The sequence below is a fragment of the Calonectris borealis genome, chromosome Z, assembly GCF_964195595.1.
Source record: "Calonectris borealis chromosome Z, bCalBor7.hap1.2, whole genome shotgun sequence".
Taxonomy (NCBI): Eukaryota; Metazoa; Chordata; class Aves; order Procellariiformes; family Procellariidae; genus Calonectris; species Calonectris borealis.
The window spans coordinates 60528653-60551072 of record NC_134352.1 but is presented as its reverse complement, the minus strand read 5'-3'; the positions used below and the strand labels follow the sequence as shown (position 1 = coordinate 60551072).

The 22420-nt window shown below is 47.2% G+C and overlaps 1 protein-coding gene across 1 annotated transcript; it reads right to left on the bottom strand.

Moving 5' to 3' along the window:
• Nucleotides 1–932: 932 nt before the first annotated feature.
• CRHBP (corticotropin releasing hormone binding protein) lies at nt 933–10028 on the bottom strand. The gene is made up of 7 exons (XM_075136666.1): nt 9877–10028; nt 9362–9455; nt 8556–8713; nt 6254–6464; nt 4767–4915; nt 3300–3417; nt 933–1823 (listed from the first exon to the last, which is right to left on the bottom strand). Exons 1-7 carry the CDS (start codon nt 9955–9957, stop codon nt 1666–1668), a joined length of 969 nt encoding a protein of 322 aa, XP_074992767.1. The 5' UTR covers nt 9958–10028; the 3' UTR covers nt 933–1665.
• Between the last annotated feature and the right edge of the window lie 12392 nt (nt 10029–22420).

Below are 22420 nucleotides of genomic sequence, written 5' to 3'. Positions count from 1 at the left end.
TGCACCCAGAAAGGATGAGCTGAAGGGGATGCTAGAGGACAGAGATCCTCTGTCACTGCAAGTTCCCTCAGGAAAAAAGCTATTTCATTGAGCCCTGATTTTTTTTCCCTGATTCGATATCTCTGGTGCTGGGTGGCCATGCCAGCACCACCAGCACAGCACTGGGGGCCCAGAAAGCCCACGGTGGGTTGCATGGGCCCAGAGCAGGGATGTGCTGGCCAAGGAGCCCCCACTCAGAGCCCTGAGCCAGGGCTGCTCCATGCCTTGGAGTAGCCAGCAGTGGTTTTGCCTGATTTTTTTTTTTTAACAAAGTGAAATATTCCCACAATCCCCACTTTTTCCATAAACACAGCCCTGCAGGGGCTCGCCCGAGTCTGACCAGGCTACCAAACACATCCCTCTGTTCATGAGTCAGCTCCCAAAACCCTACAGAGGGAGAGTCTGAGGCATCCTCTAGTTTTCACCTGCTTCAGTCGGGGGAGATTAATTTCAGAGTTGCTGAATACTCAAAACACTTGATTTTTGGTAACTGACTGTGAGATTAAGAGCCAGAAATCAGTGCGGAAGATCTTAGGCATGCAGATGGATTAATCAGTGTTGATCGTTAGTTGAACGTCTGAGAAGTAACAGTTTGCTCTCATTATTGCCAGGTAGCACTCCCAGAAAACATACGAATCAGTCCATCTGCCTTTCTCCGAGCTAGGACACAGCTCTGGTCGGCTGCTGCACTACGCTTTCTAGAGCCCTCCAGGCTTACACTCTTCTTCTGGGTCACCAACAGTCTGGAAAAAATTAACCTACATTTGTATATCCCTGCCTCCACGGGACAGCAGGGCACCTGACCAAAAACCTTAAACAGGGAAGGTGCCAGTAAGTGTACAGCTGGAACATACTCCACGTGAAGGTGTATGCAACATTGGCAAACCAAATTTCTGCCCATAATGTTACTTTAATAGTCCACAGTTTTACAGCAACGTATGTTCAAAATTATCATTTCCAGAAAACTGCACAAGACTTAGGAAGTTTAACCAGAATGTTAAAAGATCTCTTCAGAAAAATACAACATAATAACGTTTTGCCAACTCTTTGAATGTATTTATTCATGTTTGGATTTGTGTAAGGAAGTTTCCATGCTATAAATTTTTATTAAAAACATGTCATTAGAAATAAATTATAGTCATAAACAAACCAGTAGTTTTTACACACATTAATGTTGGGTTTCCTCTTACAAAACTGGAAGTGTATTCCACCATCTAATTTTTTTGTTTATACCTGATATAAAAGGATAAATTGCTGCATGAAGTTTACACTTATTATTTATACTTATTATTCGTATGTCCTCAGACTAGATGCACAGAGGGTTTGTGTCTGTTTTCCGAATAATATTTATATGGGAAACATAACATCTGTTCTTACTATTGATTTTCAATGTGGTAAATGAGCTTAAATACTGCAGAAAAAAAATAATGATAGTAACAAAGACTAATATATTAGTTGATTTTTTCCTGCTTGCTCATAGGAATGACTGATTTTTATGAAAAAAGACATATGCTTGTACTAAAGAAAGGCTCAATAATACCAGCTGGTTAAAGGAAAAATACATTTTTTTTAAATTCACCAGAGCCTTATTTTCATTAGCTATGTGAAAATGTGTGGCCCGGTTTCTCAGATACTAGGAAAGCAGAATTCCTCAATGCTGTTCTCCTTTCTGTTTTCTGTTTCCTGTAGATCGAGTTGATGATACTCAAATGTCACACGGTTGATGTGTTTGCCACTGGAGACCATTCGCAGCACAGTATTGTCACAGCCAATCTTCATTTGGGCTAGTTAGGGAAAAGAGAATTAGAGGAGATATAAAGGTACACTTATATGACAGTGAGGGAAAAGAGATATATAGTGTTGGGAATTACAGGGCACTGATACATACAATTTTGGAAACAAAGCAAGTTTGTGTGTAGTAAAGACCAGCCAGTGGTTGTATTGCTGACCAAATACCTTCTTTTGTATTTGTTAGTTTTACTTTACAATGGCGTGGGTATTCAATCAAGTGTTAACTGCTACGCATGCAAATGCCGCTCACTTCCCAGTCTCACGTATGTATAAGTAGACATGATGCAGAGGTCTGTACGTGTTTGCATTTGGGAAGGTACGCTACTGTTAGATACCATGAGCAATGGTTAAGGGTAATGGCACCCTATCCCGGAGATATCCAAAATTAACAATATTGAGATGTTTCGTGTTAGAGGGATGAGTGGTTTTGTGCATAAGGGGGTTCTTCACAGTAACAAAGGCATGTGAGAGTCCCACCAAGACAAACTCAAATGGCAATGCCCAGCATATGGATTCACTCTGGGGGAAATCAAGCATATCACTAACCACTGCTTTAGATGAGCCATTTGAGCGGGGGGTTTGGCAAAGCCTGTTTCATTTGGGGAACTCGGAGCACCTTCCTCTCTGGAGAAGAAATCTCATGGGTCATTAGAAGAGTGGGGGCTGCTGAGATGGGATTTCCCTTCCTTCACACCTCATCGCAGTGCTAGTATTCACTCCGCACCAGCGCTTGCCAGTTAAAAGCTTTAAACAGTCCCTGGACCATTAAGTTGTCGTGTGATGAAAGGCAAGGGAAAACACAGAGGCCAAGTGCCAGGCACGTTCCTGCTCTCCAACCCTGTGGAACTGCCACTTCTCCAGTGCACCCGTTCATACTCCCGAGGTACAAGATATGTGCCACAGGGACCGGTCTGTCACATCACTGCAGCACTTTGTACTCTGCTGTATTCAATATTAGGGAAACTGGGAATTCTTATTTTTATGGGAAGAAAAAGGTCACCGACCGGGCATGGTAGTGAAACAGGTTCAGAGCTCCTCCAGGGTTCAAAGCAGAGAGTGGGAGCTCTGAGGCTTTTGGGGTATGTGTACTGCTGCAGCAGAAAAGGAGGCTTTGGAAACACTCAGTAAGTGAGAAGAAACTCCTTAACTGAAAATGTAACCACTCTACCTTCATTTGTTATGAATTTCCAGGCTTATTTATCTGTTGACACTCTAATAATAATCATATGTGTCATAGGACAAGCACTTAAAAAATATGTATAATTTAACCTTGTTATAATGATTACTGCAAGGGCAAGTGAAGTGGGTGTGCTGTATCACAGCTGCAGGCTCAAATAGCTTTAGTCTCATGTTCTGCTACATGTGAAGTTCACCAGTCTAGCAGGAAATCTGGTTTGGAGGGGCTCTGCACTACTCCCTCTGGTTAATTATTTTATCAGGTGGAGGTAAGTGGAAAAAGGAGTTCTTACCAGACCCGTGAAAAGAGTGGCAGAGATCAGCTAGTGGAAACATCTTGGATGGGTCTAAGCCTGTTCCTCCTAGCAGCTCTACAAAGTCTCCCACTCCTGCGCAGCCTGCTGATGGTTTCTAAAAAGGCAGAGATTAAAAGTTATTTATAATTTATCTTCAAAAGGTAGCAGTTGTCTAGACATGGTTGCAGCCAACAGTAGGTTTTGGAAGTCCTCTGTGCTCAAACCTGTGTGAAATCAGGCTGTTCTCATCCTGAGCAGCACTACTTTTTTGACATTAATCAGTCAATATCCTTAAAGGAGTCCAAAGAAAGCCCTAAGTTGGCTCTGAAAATTACTGACAAGTAGTTAAGGTGTAGATTCAACTGCTTTTAGTGCAGATAAGCAATCTGATTCTGGATGCTTAGACATGTAAACAAATTAATACAGGCATGGGCTGTATGTGTGCCCACACTCAGCTGGCAGGCAGGAACTTAAGTTCCACTATACTATACTTATTCCTAAGCAATAAGCGTGGCTAAAATGCGCTATTCTGGCAAAGTTTAATTAACGTAGGAGTTAACCAAAAGAGTAGTTTTATATGACGACAATGGCTCAAGGTGTATTAGACCCACAAATGTTCTTTTCCTGAAAATTAATGCTGTTTGCCAAAAAAATCTTGCACTGACACCTTGTGCACCTTTGGGCTGTCACCCATATGCTGCCTGATTTCTTTAGCATCCTCCTGCTGTTGTCCCTTTTCTGTCCACTGCTGAATAAGTCAACTCACTTGACCGTCTCTCAAAGCCTGGTTTGCTCAGACACTGGCAGTCCCCATGAAGGACCTAGGCTGCCACTCTCACTGGCAGCAGAAAACAAACTTTCTTGCTCCTATCCTTCTGGATATTTTGGAATCTGCATCTTTTCAGACCTCTCAGGCACAGGGTGCCATCAACAGCTCTTGTCCTCTCCTGTCTGGTTGTCACCAAGCACCGAATGCTGTGGTCAAACCCCAACCCCGTGCTGTGCATCAGAGCAGATGGTCCTCAGCATGCCAAGCAGGGAATCAGTTGTGAGCATGTTTGTATTTTCTCCATGCTAATACCTCACTATCTCACTCGTGTCTCCTTTCTCTGTTCAGAGTGTTTGCTGCTTTCATTAGTTTAAATACAGACAGACAGCTCTCTGGGAAAGCACTCCTGTCTTTCTAATGAAATTCTTACCCTTTGTTATGGCAAGCAATATTTACATGCATTAATGGTACTTTGCATAATTTGATTGCCTCTGCAACATTAGAGATAATAGCGGCAGAGACAGATCCAGCTCTCATCTCAGGGGGGGAAACCAGAGTCCTCTGCATGCGCGCACATGGCCCGGAGCGCACGTGCCGTAGCAGCTAGTGCCACAGGCTGATGGTTCACCCCCTTCCCTCTCCCATGCCCAAGAAAACTGCACATGGTAGTAATTTCTTAGGAAACATCAACTCACCTTTAAAAAGAGGCCATTTAAATGTCCTAGGATAAGATCAGATATTTTTATCACCACTGGGTAGATTATGGAGAAGCTGCAGTTTCTGTACTGATGAGGAATGACCATGGTGAACCTTCCTGAAGGAGTCTGAGAGATGACATTGCAAGCTGGGGCACGGGAGAAGGTACAAGAGTTACTTGTGCAGTCATCACTGCATGTAGCAAAATGATGTACTTTCAGTACTATCAAAGAACAGATGATTTAATTACTGAGAGTTACAACCAAATGCTGAAAAATATGCATATGGCATTTTCTGGGGTTCTTGCATGGCATTTGTTCCCTAAAAATTCCCTGCCCATTGCTTACCCTGTAGGTTGAGGTTTGGCAGAACTTGAGGGTGAAGCGGTCAATGGGAGAGCTCACACCCCAAATGCATACACCAGGGGCTCGTGTTGTCGGGGGCTCGTACTGTTTGCCAGTTTGAAGGAGGCTAAATATGGATGCAGGGCTTTTGCTTAGCTTTGGCTGGTTATCACCTGATATTGCCAGCAAACCCCTAAGTCATATCCTGCTCCTCATAACTGGAGTTCCTTACCCTGCAAAACATCTCATTGAAACTAGAGTAGCTACATGTTTAAACTTAAGTTTAAACTTAAGAGTTCAAACTTAAGAGTTCAGATAAGGGAGTAGCTTATCACCTGCGTGTGCAGCCCAAGGGATCCTCCTCGCAGACCTGGAAGCCTGCAACTGCATCAGCAGGCTGGTGAAGGACACAAGCCACCTCCAGCAGCTGCACACAATAATCACATCCACGGGCATGAAGCCACACCAGCATGGAGACCCAGCTTCCAGGCTTGTGTCTGAACAACTCGGAGTAAGGACAGGGCAGACATGCTGTCATCTTCATGCTTTGCATGGTGAGGCAGATAAATCAGACTGGCCTGAACAATAATTGTTAAACGTCCTGTCCCTTCTTGGAAAAATGAGGCAAGTGACCATTATTTGCGCCTTTGCCAGCTCACAGGCTTAGGGAAATAACTTGCAAATAGATCCTTGGGATCATGTATCCACTCATAACTGTCACATAACTATTCAATACACCGGTTTTGCTGTTGAACTTTTTCAAATATTTTTTCCTCATTGTTCACCCAGATCTAGAAATTACTGAGATTAAACTCTAAATTAATACTATTTGTTCTAGCCAAATGTGTTGGAACGTGACAATATTAGATTGGAAGAGATCTTCTTTGAAAGAAAGAGCCTTCTGGTCCTGAATATTGAAGCCATGCCTAACTTCTCTTACGCTTCACTTACTTTTTTTTCTTGAGACATACACTAAGCCCAAATCAAATCCTCAGGCGTGCAGGTGTGCGTGCCTCCACTGATGTGACTGGAGCCGTGTCAGTGAGATAACGTCAGTGAGAGAATTCAATGCAAACCAACACGTTCATTTTGCTTCCTGCCCCAAACACAAGCCCATCTGATGGTATAAAAGGCAGACTTACGAAAGAGGTTGGCGTTTTTCTTGACTGTGACGGTAAATCCATTTCCTGGCTGGTGAATCCTGAAGAAGATCATTGCCACATTCTGCGATGACCTGATGCTCCTCTGAATATTGCCACTTTCACAAAAGTCTACGTATCTTTGGGAAGTGGGGAGGGGATGGTCCAAGGAACTGGGAAATTTCTCTCCTTTGAGTATCCAGCCATCAAATACCTACAGGGGTTCAATAATTGAAAATAAGGCTCTTGCTTATCGCTCTGTTAGCAGAGAACAGAAACATGAAGTATTACAGACACTGTTTTATTTTGACACCAGATGGCCTGTTCAAAGCCATCAATTAAAAACAAAAATTCTTTGTAATTATCCATTTCCTAGCATTTAACTAATTATCCAAGCTTCAATCCATACTTAGGAAAGGGATACATTTAAATTTTAATGTTGTCTTTATTTCCTTCAAGTGACAATTCTGGTGACCTTTTTTTGAGGGAAGCAGCTCCTGTTACTCCTTCATCATCACATTTGCATCATTTTTTTTTTCTTCTTACTATTGCAATTTCATTGTTCTGAAGAGAAGTTTTTGACCAGCTTGATTTGGAAGCCACATGAAATATAAGTCACCCTCTCAAACTCTGGGCATTAAGTCCATTGATCTGGCCTATGATTTTCCACCATCCATGTTTTGCAGCTTGTCATTAATTGGCCCGGAGGCCTTCCAGAGGTATTGGAATACAATAAAGCTTCAGGGAGGAATTATTGGCAGAGGTATTGCTCTCTCCTGCCTCTGTTATTTCAGCTCGTCCTAACCACTAGAAAGCAGAACAAATGCTGCCTACTTGGCTGGACCTTAAGCAGCAACCTCTGCAAATCTTTCCTTCACAACAAAAATAGCAACAATTTGCCCTCACCGTCTTCAGGGAAATGTGTAAGAACTAGAAATCTATATTAATGCTAGCATAGCTGCACAGTTGCCTGCCTGGCTGTTTCAATTCCCTCTTAGCCGCTCTTACCCGGTAATTCCTTCCATGCTCCAGTCAACACTTCAAAAATCCAAGGACCTGGTCCTGCCATCTCTTCAGTGAGTAGTCCTAACATGAGCATGTGTGGGACTTCCTCATGGAAAAGTTGCAGGATCAGCCTCTGGATTTGCCAGAACTGTAAATTTTCTGAAGTAATGATACGTGCTCAAATTACCCCAGGGAAAAGCTGCCTGTATAAATACAATAGTATAATGCAGAAGCTGGGGACCCCATGTTCAATGGAAGGAAACCTCTATAAAGCCTTAAAGATCTCTTGGCATTTTTCTAGCCTCCATAAGTGGCTGTAAGTCTAGGTGCAAAATCCTTGGACCCACAAGAGGCTGAAATCAGCCTCTCTGTAGCAAGGTGGGGAGAGATCCCAGCCAGGGGTATGGGATGGAGGGACAGGATTCCCCAGGGTAAAGCAAGCAGGGGGACAGCATCTTTCCAAGAGAGATTGACAAGGAAAGGGCTGAAGGGCAGCTTTCCTCCTCCTCCTACTCCCTGGAGCTCAGCTCGCCAGCAGGCGGGACAGGGTCTGTGCTGTGCATGGCCACCACAGCGCAAAGGGCAGAGTGCAAGGTGAGGGGAGGAGCCAGGGGCTGTCGAGCCTCCCCTTCTCTCCTGAACCGAGTTCAGATCTTGGTCAACAGTTCTGCCTGCCAGCAAAATATGCTGGTAAAGTTTTTTGATACTGGAATATAAACAGCTCTGAGTCATGAACCTCTTTCTGTTCAGAGCCAACGTCCTGAAAAGCTCTAGCGGGGGCATTTGAAAGAAAGCCTGCAACGATCCACTCATTAATAAGCTGATGTTAAGTGACCTGTGAGCGGAGGTCCTGGAGCACTAACAGCCATTCAGGGAGCTGTATCATTATCTGCAGGGCTCGTGTGATTCATGGTGCAAGGAGGAAACACTCCTAACGGGGCTGAGAGGCTCAGCTCTTACTGACCAAACTTTTTCAGTCCCCCAGGAATGGACACTGAGAAGACGTGCTCCTGCAAAAGTTTAGAACAGCTGGTGCTGCAGTTTGGAGAGGGATCCTCAGCCTGCATCCAGCTTTGCTTTAGGGGGGGAGATGATGGGCGGGGATGTACCCAAAGCACCTCAGGGAGGAGGAACAGACGTCCCAGAGATGGCTGCTTTGTGAAAGTCTGTTCTACTCACACAAAAACACACACGCTCGTGCACACACAGGTTCGCCTGCCCCTTCCACACATAGCAAATGTCTCACATGTCAGATGAGAGCAGGGAAGGGGTAGCGCAGCACGACTTGCCAGCTTCTTACCTTCAGCAAATCACCCCCTTGGCAGTCAATGTTTACAAAGTCATAGTCTATCGTGATGAGCTCCTCAGGCTCCCCGATGAAGAAGGTCGCGCAGTGTAGCTGCGGTTGCTCTGCAGTGAAGGTGAACTGCCCCTCTATACTCAGCATGTCGATGCACCCTGGAGAAACAGAGAGACGGGGCTGCTGCCTCAGCCTGCTGGGAGGGGAGACCCAGCACCAGCTCCCGCAGCACAGGGAAAGGGGGAGCAAGGAGAGACCCCCACACTGAGACCCAGCTGGCAGTGAGGAGAGGGAGACCTAGCTGGAGCAATTAGGAGCCTGCTGAGCATTGGAAGATGAATAATAACTTGCAGGTGTAAGCACAAGCGTGCAATGGAGGGGGTGCAGGGGAGGGATGACATGTCAAAGCATCTCTGAGCAGAAAACTCTGTGTGTATGTGCACAAGCGCACAACCCCCCCATTGCTTCAGATTTCTCTCTAATCACAGTTTTTCCACCTGCCCCATCCCCTGAAGATATGACCCTGCCCAGGGACACGGGTGGATGATCCCCCATTATCTCCTCCCATTATTGGGGACCCTCAACTCTGAGCCCCAACCTCTTTTCAGAGCCCCGTTTCGATCCCTCTGCTTCAACCACAGTTTTTCTGAGATTTTAACACTTTGTCCTTCTTCTCCCCTCTCTTGCAAAAAGCGCCTGCAGCTCTGTCACTCCCAAATAGCCCCTTTCCCCTCCCTGAGCCCCAAGCTCCCCCCAGGACTCTCCCACCCACTGATGGTCCCCACCAGAGCACCAAAGAAACTCACGGAGCGACCGCCGGTAGATCTGCCCTGCAGACAGCTCTCGCTTCAGATCTTCACTGAGGAGTAGGAAGGGCTCATCTTCGCCAGCATCCCTCACCTGGTGAAGGAAAAAGGGCAAGAAGAGGCTGGAGCAAAGTGAACTGCAGCCCCCTCCCTGAACCTCTCAAGAACAGGTACCAGCAGATTAAATCCCTCCTCCAGGAATGGAGCAGCTGTAGAAGAGCTCAGTCAGAAAGCTGCCAACTTGCAGTAGAGGGGAACAAACCTGGCACCTAAGAGGTAAGCTCAACAGCTCAGTGCACAGCAAGTCTCTTAAATCCTCAGCAAAAATGCAATTTTGAGAAAAGGGAGGATAAACAAATGGGGGGTGGTGGGATCAGGTGTAGGTTTAATGCAGGAGGAGTGGGAATAGGAGAGGAGAGAGGAGAAAGCACGATGCTCGAAAGCTGGGAGTACAAGTTAGAAGACAGCAGCTAAAAGCATAGCAAGGCACTTTAGTCGTCAGCCCCGTTGCTCACCTCTAGGTATCTGGTTTCCCCCTTGGAGGCTGCCAGGAAGATGAGAATGAAGTGGCACTGAAACTGGAAAGCAGACGGCATGCTGACACCTCCTCTGGCAGCCCTCCCTCTCTCCCCGCGGCCAAGTTTCTCCCAGTCTGCACCGGTAGGCAGGAGCCGCTGGGGTATCTTGGAGAGACTCTTTTTATAGAGCTGTTGGGAGGGGAGGCACTTGGGTCCCTGTACTGATAGGGTAACCCATGGTAACTGAATTCCTCTTGCAGTGACACAGTATGTGGGCATGACAAGGGTCCAAATCACAGCCACAAATTTCCAAGCCGGTCGAACTCCCCTCGCTGGCAGATGTCTTTTCTACTTATGTGTCTGGTGGAGCTGAAAAGCTCTGGGGAGGAGAGCAGGTCCCTGTGCAGCGAGGCACTCACGCGGTGTGTTTATTTCCAGTTATTCCAAAGTGAGGAACAAGGAGCATCACTCCCTCCTCCTCTTCTCCTGCTTTCCAGTCCTGGGGCATTTTGGACCTGCAGGGCTCCCTGCCTCCCTCCTGCTGCTCCATGACATGCAGCTCTCTGCAGCCCCCGTGCCAGGTGCTTCCCACCAGCCAGGCCTGAGTGGGCGTCCCTGCATCCCAGCCAGGCTTGCAGCCTGGGGTCAGCATCCCCCAGGGCTGGGGGATCCGCTGGCTTCCAGGTCCTGTGCCTGCAGCTGGGGCATAAGGGCTCTGTGGCAAGTACACAGGCAAAACGAGACGACTCTCCCCACCAGACGCAGCTTTTGTACAGAAATTAGGAAAACTTGGGGTTCCCAAGGGTGTATTTCCCACAAAACAGCTGATACTGCTCCAGCCCTGATCCTCAAGGGAAACCTGAGAAAGACCTTCAAAAGATGAACTGGGGAATGAAAATTCACAACTCTGCAGAGTACTAAAAATCAGGAACTGAGCAGAGATATTAGTTTTAGGGTATAGACTTGTTTTCCCCTGACCCGGGATGAACCATCAATACCCTGCAGACAATAACTACCATTTCCCTATCCCAGGCTTCTTGCTAATGTCTCGTTCTGCTCTATGCTTTCCTGTCAAATTGTCACTTTGGTTCAGCAAAACTTAGAAATAATATGATCGGGACTTGCAAAGCTTTAAGTTTGCTGCTTCTGATTTCATTGTTAGGGCTTGTGGATGGAAATATTTGCTTGCTGTTTCACCCAACTTGTTGATTGAACAACAAATAAATAAATCTTACTCTGTCTATACACCTATGGCTCTGACCTTATTATGCTGTAATTCTTATTCTTATGGTTTACTTTAATGTAAACTATAATATTGCTCCATATCTACACGGCAATTCTGTGAATTTGCCATATCTCTGTGGGTTTCAAGAGCATAAAAAATACTAAGGAAATGGAAAACATTATTTTTGAATTTTGACATCAATTGCATTCAATGAATGCTATTCAATTGCCCATGAATAGCTGACATCTGGGCTAGCATAACATTTGCTGGTGAAGGTACCCAGACAAGCAGGTAGCCCCAGGGGCTGGAGGACATCCTGGCAGATGAGGTGTGGGGGACTGTCCTTCTCCAACCAACAAGGTGGTGGTGGGGAGGATAGGAGCCACCTCTACGTCTGTTGCAATTTCTTACTCACACGGGCCCTATGAAGGCTTTGCATTTCCCATGCAACATCTGCAAGAGTTTGCTTTGAGTGTTACAAATATTCTGTATAACATTAGTGCAAAAGCTAAACTCACACACCCCTTGCTGTGGATGTGCATCTTGGTTTTAACAGAGGCGCTAAGGCAACCTGTCATCTACTCTGCGTCATCTTCTGTGTTGCCTTTTGGCTCTGGGCTCAGCAGGAGCCGATGAAGCATGATGACATCTTGCCCAGCTTCATCGCAAAGCCTCCCAGAGACTGGGGTAATTCTCTGTGTCCTCAAATACAGGGCTACCCTCAGCCCCCAAACTCTTATATGCTTCCCTTTGTGCAGCTCTCATGCCTGTGGAAGGCAAGTATTTGGGATGGGGATAGGGAACCGCATGCAGAGAGGTGCAGCTGCTGCTGCTGGCAGTGACTCTGCCCTGCAGTGCCTCCACACCTGACGCAGGTGGAGCCTGGGCAGATAGACCCCCCAAAGGGGACCATTCCTGGGGGAAGGAAGGGTCTCATCTCTCAGCCCTACATCCCGACTGTCAGAAGGCAAGAGAGGATGGGGGACCAACTCCTCACTCGACACTGCTGCCTCCTCACAGAGTATCACAGGTCCCTTTTCCCTCTGCCCGCTTCAGCACTGCTTTTGTTTAAGGCCACTGGCAGAGACTGAGCTCTTCAGGAGATGAGATTGCATTAACAAAGTGAAGAAAAATCAGCAGTTTAAACAGGGTTCAAAACGTCCCTGCAGCATTTCAGAAGGGAAAAGCACCTTCAATGCGATACAAACCCTTGGGCGAATGAGGAGGGTGTCATTTTTCTTTCATGGGGTTGAGTCATGTTAACACTTTGTAGGACATTTTTTTTCCTTAATATCAAATTACGTAACACAGTGAAATGCATTCCCAGTCTGACCCTGCTAGGGGCTAGATAATCCAGATGCTCTCATGTTATGACACCTTCACTCTTCTGGCAACCGTAACTCACCCAGGGAGCAGCCCCTTGCCCTGGCACAAGCGATGGGATGCCACCATGCTGGTGAGAGGCTGGGCTGTGTGCAGGGTACCACCCACGCTGCTCTGCTACAGCTCAGGGGGATATTGCTGGGGCACCCCAGCCTTTGCAGAGTCTCAGGTTGTTAAAGCAGTGCTCGTGGGTGCATTTTTCATGCCATTCAGCTATGTGCTTGGGAGGACCTGCCTGCCCCATGGTGGAAATCCTCTGCCTTGTGCTCAGAGCTTGTAGGTGTCTTGTCAGCTATTATAGCAGGGAAGAGATCCCAGCTGCAGTGAGAGGTGGAGAAAATACAGCCGAATAAAGAGAGTAGTGAAACAAACCCCATTTACCCTCCCCCGTGGTGATCAAGCAATGCTCTGTGCTATAATACAGGTGGTAAATGCAGTTTCTTCTCCTCAAAGGTAAGGTAGTTGGTACAGGAAGATTGTGAATGACGCTCTTGGTATGGAGATTTCTTAGTGAGCAGTGCTTGAACTACAGACATTCCTTAGGGATCCCTCCCTGATGCGAAGAGGGCCAGGTGTTATGAACTCCTTCTACTCTCCAAAAGGGTCCCTTAAATCCCCAGCTCACTAACACAGCACCCTGCCATGCTTTAATTCCTGCAAAAGATCATTTTATTTCAGCACTTGTTTCATCACAAACATACTGCAGGCAGTGGCCTCCAGTCCATCCACTCAACATGGAAATTGCACCTGCAGCACGTCTCTCCCTGCACCCAGGTAAAGGCATGAACCTTGAGGATTTTGACTCTGGAGAGCTTGTATAAAACACAGCTCCTGGACTTCCTACCAGCTATTTGTTGAAAACGACAATCTTCTGGTTCGGGCTGTATTTTAAAGCCACCATTTCTTCCCCTCCGGAGCACCTCCCTCCTCAACTGCAGCCTGACTGCTGGCACAAGCAGCCGGAGCAGACCAAATCTCCCTCTAGCTCCGGGACCTTAAACAAAAGCTAATTTTGCTGTATAGGCACAACCTATACAGGCTCCGACTCCACGCCACAGGGAGCAGCCCGGCTGCTGCACATCCCATGGGGGCCCCTCTGCTTGTCTGTGCTTGGTGGTTTCTTGAACTGATGGGAGCAGCAGAAAGTCTGCAGTGCTACGCCACCGACTGCTCAAGTGCAGAGGATTTCTCCTGCCTCGGGCACTCCATCCTCCGCTGTTGATGCTGATTTCTCACTGCTGCTCAGTGAAGAGATGTGGGGTGATGCACAGTGTGAGACGTCTGGCTGGACTTTAAACTTCCTATGGTGTCAGCTGCTAAACATTGTGCTGAGCTACATTTATTTCCTTTTGCTCATTCCCACTGTAACTCAGAATCAATTCAGGGACTAGCTTTTCCTTTCCCCCACGGTGTCTGGGAGATGTAGTACTACCCAGTCCTTGCTGTTTATCATGTGGCTGCAGGTCTCACACCGATGTCTGTGTGTTTGCAGGGTAGGGGATTGCTGCACATCACTTGTATTTTATTATACACGTATACCATTCAACCGGTTGCAAATCCTACAGTATATTATTTCTGAACAGTGGGATCAGTTAGCCCAGATTAAGGCGAGAAAGAAATCTAGTGTCTCTGAAGCGTCACAAATGCTACAGTGAGGGCTAAATTTTTGATCCCGTCCTTGCTAAATTGCATGCTAGCTATCAGTTATTGCTCTGAAATAACACCACAGAAAAGGAAGTAAAGAGGAGGCTCTACTGCAAATAACAGTCCTGGAGGCCATTAGGAAACCATATCCTCGATACAGACTCACACAAGAGTTCACTTCAAAAACTGCCTGAGTGATCAAGAACCTAGAGCCAAATGTGTACGGAGCTCCTGCTTTTGGTCCAGTTCCCTCATCCCGTAAGACACCACAGAAAACACTGGGGTAACTCGCTCACTAGAGAAGAGCCTAGGGGTGGCACGTCAATGTTGGGGGCAAAATCGGTAGCCCGACTCAAGTGCCTCCATACCAATGCACGCAGCATGGGCGGCAAGCAGGAGCTGGAAGCCATTGTGCAGCGGGATAGCTACGACTTAGTCGCCATCATGGAAACATGGTGGGATGAGTCTCACGATTGGAGTGCTGCAATGGATGGCTATAAGCTCTTCAGAAGGGACAGGCGAGGAAGGAGAGGCGCTGGAGTAGCCCTGTATGTTAGGGAGTGTTTCGACTGTTTAGAGCTCAATGATAGTGATGATAAGGTCGAGTGCTTGTGGGTAAGGATGAGGGGGAAGGCCAACCAGGCAGATATCCTGCTGGGAGTCTGTTATAGACCACCTAGCCAGGATGAGGAGGCAGATGAAGCATTCTACAAGAGGCTGGCAGAAGTCTCACAATCGCTAGCCCTTGTTCTTGTGGGGGACTTCAACTTTCCGGACATCTGCTGGAAATACAACACGGCAGAGAGGAAACAGTCGAGGAGGTTCCTGGAGTGTGTGGAAGATGACTTCCTGACGCAGCTGGTAAGCGAGCCCACCAGGGGAGGTGCCTCACTTGACCTGCCATTTACCAACAGAGAAGGACTGGTGAGAGATGTGGTGGTCAGAGGCCGTCTTGGGCTTAGCGACCGTGAAATGATAGAATTCTCGATTCTTGGTAAAGTAAAGAAGGGGGCCAGCAAAACCGCTACCATGGACTTCCGGTGGGTGGACTTTGGCCTGCTCAGGACACTGGTCGAGAGGGTCCCTTGGGAGGCAGTCCTGAAGGGCAAAGGGGTCCAGGAAGGCTGGACGTTCTTCAAGAAGGAGGTCTTAAAAGTGCAGGAGCGGGCTGTCCCCATGTGCCTTAAGAAGAATGGGTGGGGAAGACGACCGGCCTGGCTGAACGGGGACTCTGGCTGGGACTCAGGAAAAAAAGGAGAGTTTATCAGCTTTGGAAGAAGGGGAGGCAACTCAAGAAGAGTACAGGGATCTCATTAGGTCATGCAGAGAGGAAATTAAAAAGGAAAAGCCTAGCTAGAACTCAACCTGGCCACTGTCGTGAGAAACAACAAAAAATCTTTTTACAAGTATATTAATGACAAAAAGAGAGCCAAGGGGAATCTCCATCCTCTATTGGATGTGGGGGGAACATTACCACCAAGGATGAGAAAAAGGCTGAGGTACTTAATGCCTTTTTTGCCTCAGTCTTTAATAGTCAGAGCAGTTATCCTCAGGGTACTCAGCCCCCTGAGCAGGAAGACAGGGATGGCGAGCAGGATAAACCCCCCATAATCCAAGAGGAAGAAGTTAATGACCTGCTATGCCACCTGGACACTCACAAGTCTATGGGGCCGGATGGGATCCACCCGAGCGTGCTAAGGGAGCTGGCGGAGGAGCTTGCCGAGCCACTGTCCATCATTTACCAGCAGTCCTGGTTAATTGGGGAGGTCCCGGACGACTGGAGGCTCGCCAATGTGACGCCCATCTACAAGAAGGGCCGGAAGGAGGATCCGGGGAACTACAGGCCGGTCAGCCTGACCTCGGTGCCAGGGAAGATCATGGAGTGGTTCGTCTCGAGAGCGCTCCCAAGCCGTGTCCGGGACAACCAGGGGATCAGGCCCAGCCAGCACGGGTTCATGGAAGGCAGGTCCTGCCTGACCAACCTGATCTCCTTCTATGACCAGGTGACCCGCCTAGTGGATGAGGGAAAGGCAGTGGATGTGGTCTGCCTGGACTTCAGTAAAGCCTTTGACACTGTCTCCCACAGCATTCTCCTAGAGAAGCTGGGGGCTCACGGCCTAGACAGGTGCACTCTTCGCTGGGTAAAAAACTGGCTGGACGGCCGAGCCCAGAGAGTTGTGGTGAATGGAGTTAAATCCAGTTGGCAGCCGGTGTTCCCCAGGGCTCAGTACTGGGGCAGGTCCTGTTCAATACCTTTATCAATGATCTGGACGAGGGGATCGAGTGCTCCCTCAGTAAGTTTGCAGACGACACCACGTTGGGCAGGGGTGTTGATCTGCTGGAGGGTAGGAAGGCTCTGCAGAGGGACCTGGACAGGCTGGATCGATGGGCCGAGGCCAACTGTATGAGGTTCAACAAGGCCAAGTGCCGGGTCCTGCACTTCGGCCACAACAACCCCAGGCAACGCTACAGGCTTGGGGAAGAGTGGCTGGAAAGCTGCCCAGAGGAAAAGGACCTGGGGGTGCTGGTTGACAGCCGGCTGAACATGAGCCGGCAGTGTGCTCAGGTGGCCAAGAAGGCCAATGGCATCCTGGCCTGTATCACAAATAGTGTGGCCAGCAGGAGCAGGGAGGTGGTCGTCCCCTTGTACTCGGCACTGGTGAGGCCGCATCTGGAATACTGTGTTCAGTTTTGGGCCCCTCACTACAAGAAGGACATGGAGGTGCTGGAGCGTGTCCAGAGAAGGGCAACGAAGCTGGTGAAGGGCCTGGAGCACAAGTCTTATGAGGAGCGGCTGAGGGAACTGGGACTGTTTAACCTGGAGAAGAGGAAGCTGAAGGGAGACCTCATCGCTCTCTACAACTACCTGAAGGGAGGTTGTAGCGAGGTGGGTGTTTGTCTCCCAAGTAACAAGCGATAGGACGAGAGGAAATGGCATCAAGTTGAGCCAGGGGAGGTTTAGGTTGGACATTAGGAAAAATTTTGTTTTTCCTTGGAACAGTGATTGAGTCACCATCCCTGGAAGTATTTAAAAGACGTGTAGATGAGGCGCTTAGAGACACAGTTTAGTGGGCATGGTGGTGTTGAGTTGATGGTTGGTTCAACGATCTTAGAGGTCTTTTCCAACCTTAATGATTCTATAATTCTATGATTCGATTAACTAAATCCATACTCAGTACTTGCAAACTGTTACCAAATACTTCACACCAGTCCTGAGGGACTTTGCAGCCACATCCTGTCAGTAATCATCAGGTCCCCTCTCCACTATGAGGTTACACTATGCTTCGCGTTAGCATTGCTGATAAGGGCAAATTAGTTATCAAGACACCTGCTGCCAAATCACCCGGTGTATCCAGCACACGCACCCACCACCGCATCCCATTGCAATGGGTCACTGCCCTGCCCAGACCCAGCCAAGAGGCAACACTTAGAGCAGACCCAGAAAAAAACAAATGTGGAGGTTATTAACATCTCCAAAGTCCCTGTTGTCTGGAGGACCCAAACTGCGACTGCCAGATTGCTCAGGTCTGTAACTATGGCTGTGATCATGACTACATTTGGGGACTGTTTGTCACCTATGAGAAATGAGTTTGATTGTTGCCATGGCAGTTATTGATGGGTAACCACTGGAAACACAGTTTAAGCAGCTAGGCTATGAACATACAGTAGGAAAGGTAGTGTTCAACACAACTAACGTAAGTAAATCGGACCTGTCAATGGTTTGGTATGTTCCTTTTGCAGGAACTGAATCAGAGTTGCAATGAGAGCTGAAGGAGACCATTCCCAGCAGCAGAAACACCAAGTCTGAGATCACATTTTGTGCTTCATTCCTTTACTCTTGTGTTGGTTTCAGTGTCAGGCAGGTTTCCCAACAGTCCGTGATCCAGCCTGAGCCCAGGACTCCCCCTCTGTGGTCAGCAGGCATCTCCGTCACTGACTTCTGTCGCTACCCATCTGCCCCAGCTCTGTGCTGGGTATGGCAAGCCTTGCCATACATCTCCCTGTAACACTTCTATTACTTCTTTGTGTGTGTCTAAATTGGCTTTAAATAGAGCTGAACTTTCTGTAAGGTGAAGTAAGCGTAGCTTGTTAACTCTGGGCAGTTTGACATAAGAGATGTGTGATTTGTCATGTTGAATGGTTTAGAGAAATGACAAACGCATGTGATTTATGAACTGAAAGCCTATCAGCATCATGCAGGCTTGATGATAAGTGTTGCATTAACACTATTTATGGCATTGAATAAGAGCAAGAACTGTGAAGCTCGCAGTTTAGCAGGTTACAAATAATCAAGCAAACATTGTATTCAGACACCAAGATTACCTGAGGGCGGTTATCACTACCAGCTCTGCCTGTGACTCAACCCAGCATCTACACAAAGCAGTCAGGGCCAAGAAGTGGGAGCAGAGGAAAGTTTTCTCCCAGCAAGGAGAGAAGGGATGTGGGAGGCAGCGACCGGTGAAGGTGCGTGCCATCGCTCTGGCGTTAGGAGAGGTGCTGGACATTCACAGAGCTGTTTAATTTTAGCCTGGACCTGCCTCCTCTGTGGATCCCCCACATGCTACCTCCTCTATCGAGGGCTGGTGCAGGAAGACCTCAACACCAGAGCCACACACAGGTGTCAGCGTGGCTCCCAGGCAAAGGACCTTGGCAGATGCCTCCTTTGGTCCACGCCTATAGACCAAAGTGGGTCGTGTTTGCCTTTGCCGGCTGCAGCAGCTGCTCTGATCAGTCCCAGTGCCCTTGCAGAAGAACAATCTCCTTTCCAAAATACAGCACAGTTATTGCAGTTGGACTTTGCTTGGAGACCTACCCCTCATGGCCCAGGTCAGGTTCTGTGCCAGATTTGCAGAGGACAAGGTGCTGGAACCTCTTCCACTACTGCAGCCTTCTCCCAGTGACCCTGCCCCAAGCCACAGCTCCTGTTCCTCCTCTCCCAAATTTCCTGTTCAACTCTGAGTTACTAGAACATTTGTCACTTTATTTTCAATGCTGAGGTCACTTTATAATACAGAATATAATTTTCAAATGTATTGAGAAATCTTAGTATTTACACGTCACATTCCAAAATTCGTTAGATCTGGGTTACTACGAAGAACAAACTTCATCTTTGATAAAGCACCACTTTGATAAGTGATATTTTTAAGATATTTTTCCTATCCAAGGACAAATATTTCTCAGCTGAAGTGACTATATCTTTTTGATTGAGTTTTTCTCATCTGGGGAAAAACTGTGATTCAACACGATGGTCTCTAGGAGTGTTAGGCATCACAGTAATAGTCCCATTTCAGAAACACTGTGGAGTAGTTACACAATTCAGCTAGTCCATATGAGTCCGATAAGAGATGCCAGCATATCCAGCATAATGGTATATTTATCCTTTCAACTGCTCCTACCACTTAGTCCTCTATTTTTCACATGAATGTGATTCCTTACTAGTTATCCTTAGTACTGTACAGGCTGCAGTGCCAAACACCCCAACCAGTTAGACTCCAAACAGTTTTAGGTGAAAGTACTGGAATATTTTGTGTCAGTGTAAAAATCATAAACATTGAAGGACTTTGAGATCATCTGGTCAGCATTTTTCAACCTTCCGAAGTTTAAAGACAGCTTCGCCTTTGATAACAATGTCACAGACCATCTTTACCTCAGGTGTGCCAACAGGCTTTTTAATTTCAAGCAGAAACAATACTTGGCTTTCAAAGGCTCATGATCTTCCTTCACGTAATATTATTCCTGGGGCACCAAAAATGACAAAAAATTTTTCCCTGAGTGAAAACTGGAGAATTAGGTCATAAGTGCAAGGGCAAAAAGAGCTTTGGTTTCACCTAGCCAAGGCGTTAATCGTTTAATGGGACGGAGCTCTCCAATGCTGCGTCTCTTCCAGCCACCCTTTGCTCAGCCACAGGGATTTATTTGCTGCTGCCACTTGATGTCCCCAGCTGGAGCTGGGGAATCTACATCTTTCTATAGCATTCTCAACTTCTTGCCATTTTTCAGCTCCCTAAACTCAACCTTAACTGATGCTCCGGGTGGTTCAGTTGCTTTTCTGCTCTTTGCAAAAAGTTCTACCCACAGTTTTTTTCCTGCTGTAGCTTTATTCTGTGTTTCCACATAGCTCTTTTCTGGGTTCATGCAACTGCTGGGAATGCAGAGTCAGAGCAATACATGGAGTTTTAAGGCAGACTCCACACATAGGTATTTGAGAGCTACACTATGACAATTTGCTCTGCAATCCATTAAGTCAACCAGGACCTGAAAGGACAGCTTAGAATTCAAAGCAGATATATCACAGGAGCACCTTCTACAAATTTTCCTCCCAATACCTGTGCTCTGAGCAACCACTCCTCATGTCTTCCTCTCAGCTGCCTTGTTGCAACATTTGCAATTTTACAGACGTGTCCTTATTTAGCCAACCAGCTAACAGAAACACAACTTTCCATTGAAGGCTAATTTAAAGTCTCAAGCACATGTCCTCAGCTGTTGCAAAATTATGCCACTAAGTGCAATAGGCTCTGTCATTTTACATCAGCTGAGAATCTACTTGTGAGGGCAAAATAAGTGGATGCAGCTGCAGTTCTCTTCCTTGGGATTTGTCCCTCATACAGAACTGATTGCAGGTGGCTGAGAGTTGATATTTAAAAAGGACAAGTTTTTGGTTTCTTTGGTTGTTTTTTGGGTTTTGTTTTTGTTTTTTTTTAATGTATCTGGTGAAGTTCATTCATGTGCTCTCTCTGATGGCTGCCCAGGGCCTGTAACCCACCATACCCCAACTCAGAGGAAAGCTAGCTTAGAAAACAGGTTACCAGATCACAAATGAAACATCATTTCTCATGCCGTATCATGTGGCAGAAGAAAGATAAAATTGAAAAGGTGACCTCTTTTTTCTTCAAATAATACAGTGCCATTCAACAGACTTAATTATCCCTAAAGAGACATCTATTAATTGTTGGTCTGTCAATCAAAAACCCTTATTAGACATGCACATGACATCACATCACAGTCTAACAAATCTTCCTGCCAGTCAAAAACCTTTATTTAGATTAATCTGATTTCAGAGGCAAGTTTTGTGTTTGACCTTTTACCCAACTTCTTCGGGACTGAAATTGGAGAGGAGCTGAATGTTTTCTGTATGCTGCCAAGCTGGGAAGATGGGCTCTGGGCTGTCCCTAAGAGTTTCCCTCTTGGCCACGCTCTGCTTTGTGCTGCGGCATGGAACCTGGAAAGGGGCTCTGCCTTGGACGGATGAGTGACCTTGGGTGGATCTGCATTTCTACAGGAGAGCTCTTCTCCCCCTTCTTCTGGTCTGTCTGTACCACAGCACTAATTCCCTGGCTGCTGGTGAATTCTTGAGGCCATGCTTCACTGAGATATCTGCACCAGGTTTTGAGATGATATAGTCCCTCCCATGCACACTGCGTACACACACCATGTTGCTGTGGACGTGCACCCATGGCAGTGATTGCTGTGCTGGGGAAGACCCCGTAGTCTTTGCCCCAGGAGGAAATATCTGCTTTGCTAAGGGAAAAGCGTGCACACCTGAACAGAGCAGGGATTTTGCCAGCCTGTCTGTCAGGGTGCCAAGCGTAAGAAGTAAATGCGCTAGTAGCCACTGGGATTTGAAAGGCAGCCCCATCCAGCTTTCCCAGACCAAGCAGGCAGGCATGTCACACTGCTGTACTGTTGTGCCACCCTGAGCAGCTCTGGGCTGTGTTGCACATGCTGCATGCGCTGCTCTGCGCCGGCTCAGCAGCTGTGACAGGCTTTGAAGATGCTGGATTTCCTTTGCTAGAGAGTGCAGGTTAACACAGATACTCCACATATTGAAGGCGTCCCTGCAAGTGCAGCACCGGATTCATATCTGTAAATATAAAATCATCACTGGCAATAACTTTCTCAAATGGCATTTGGTGGAAAGCAATTAATGACATTTCTGGCTGCTGGAAACATCACCTGTTCTGTTGGGGTCTCCTAGTGTCACTTCTCTCTCCCTTTCCACAACCCCAGGCAACTTTGTTTCTCATCTTTACGAAGAGGAATGGATGTTGTAGGGTGATGATTATCCCATTGGGCTTGATACCCTCTACACTGCTGAAGAGCAAAAAAGGTGGTGCCTTCCTAGTGCACCTGGCTGGTAAGTCAGAGCTTGGAGGGACTGCTCCATTGCAAAGCACTTGTCATCACAGTGGTGTCATACACAGCTCTTCGAGATCTGTAGTTGGATACCGACTCTGAAGAGGTTGTAAATTTATTTACTGATAGTGCATCAAGCTTCGTGTACCCAGTTGC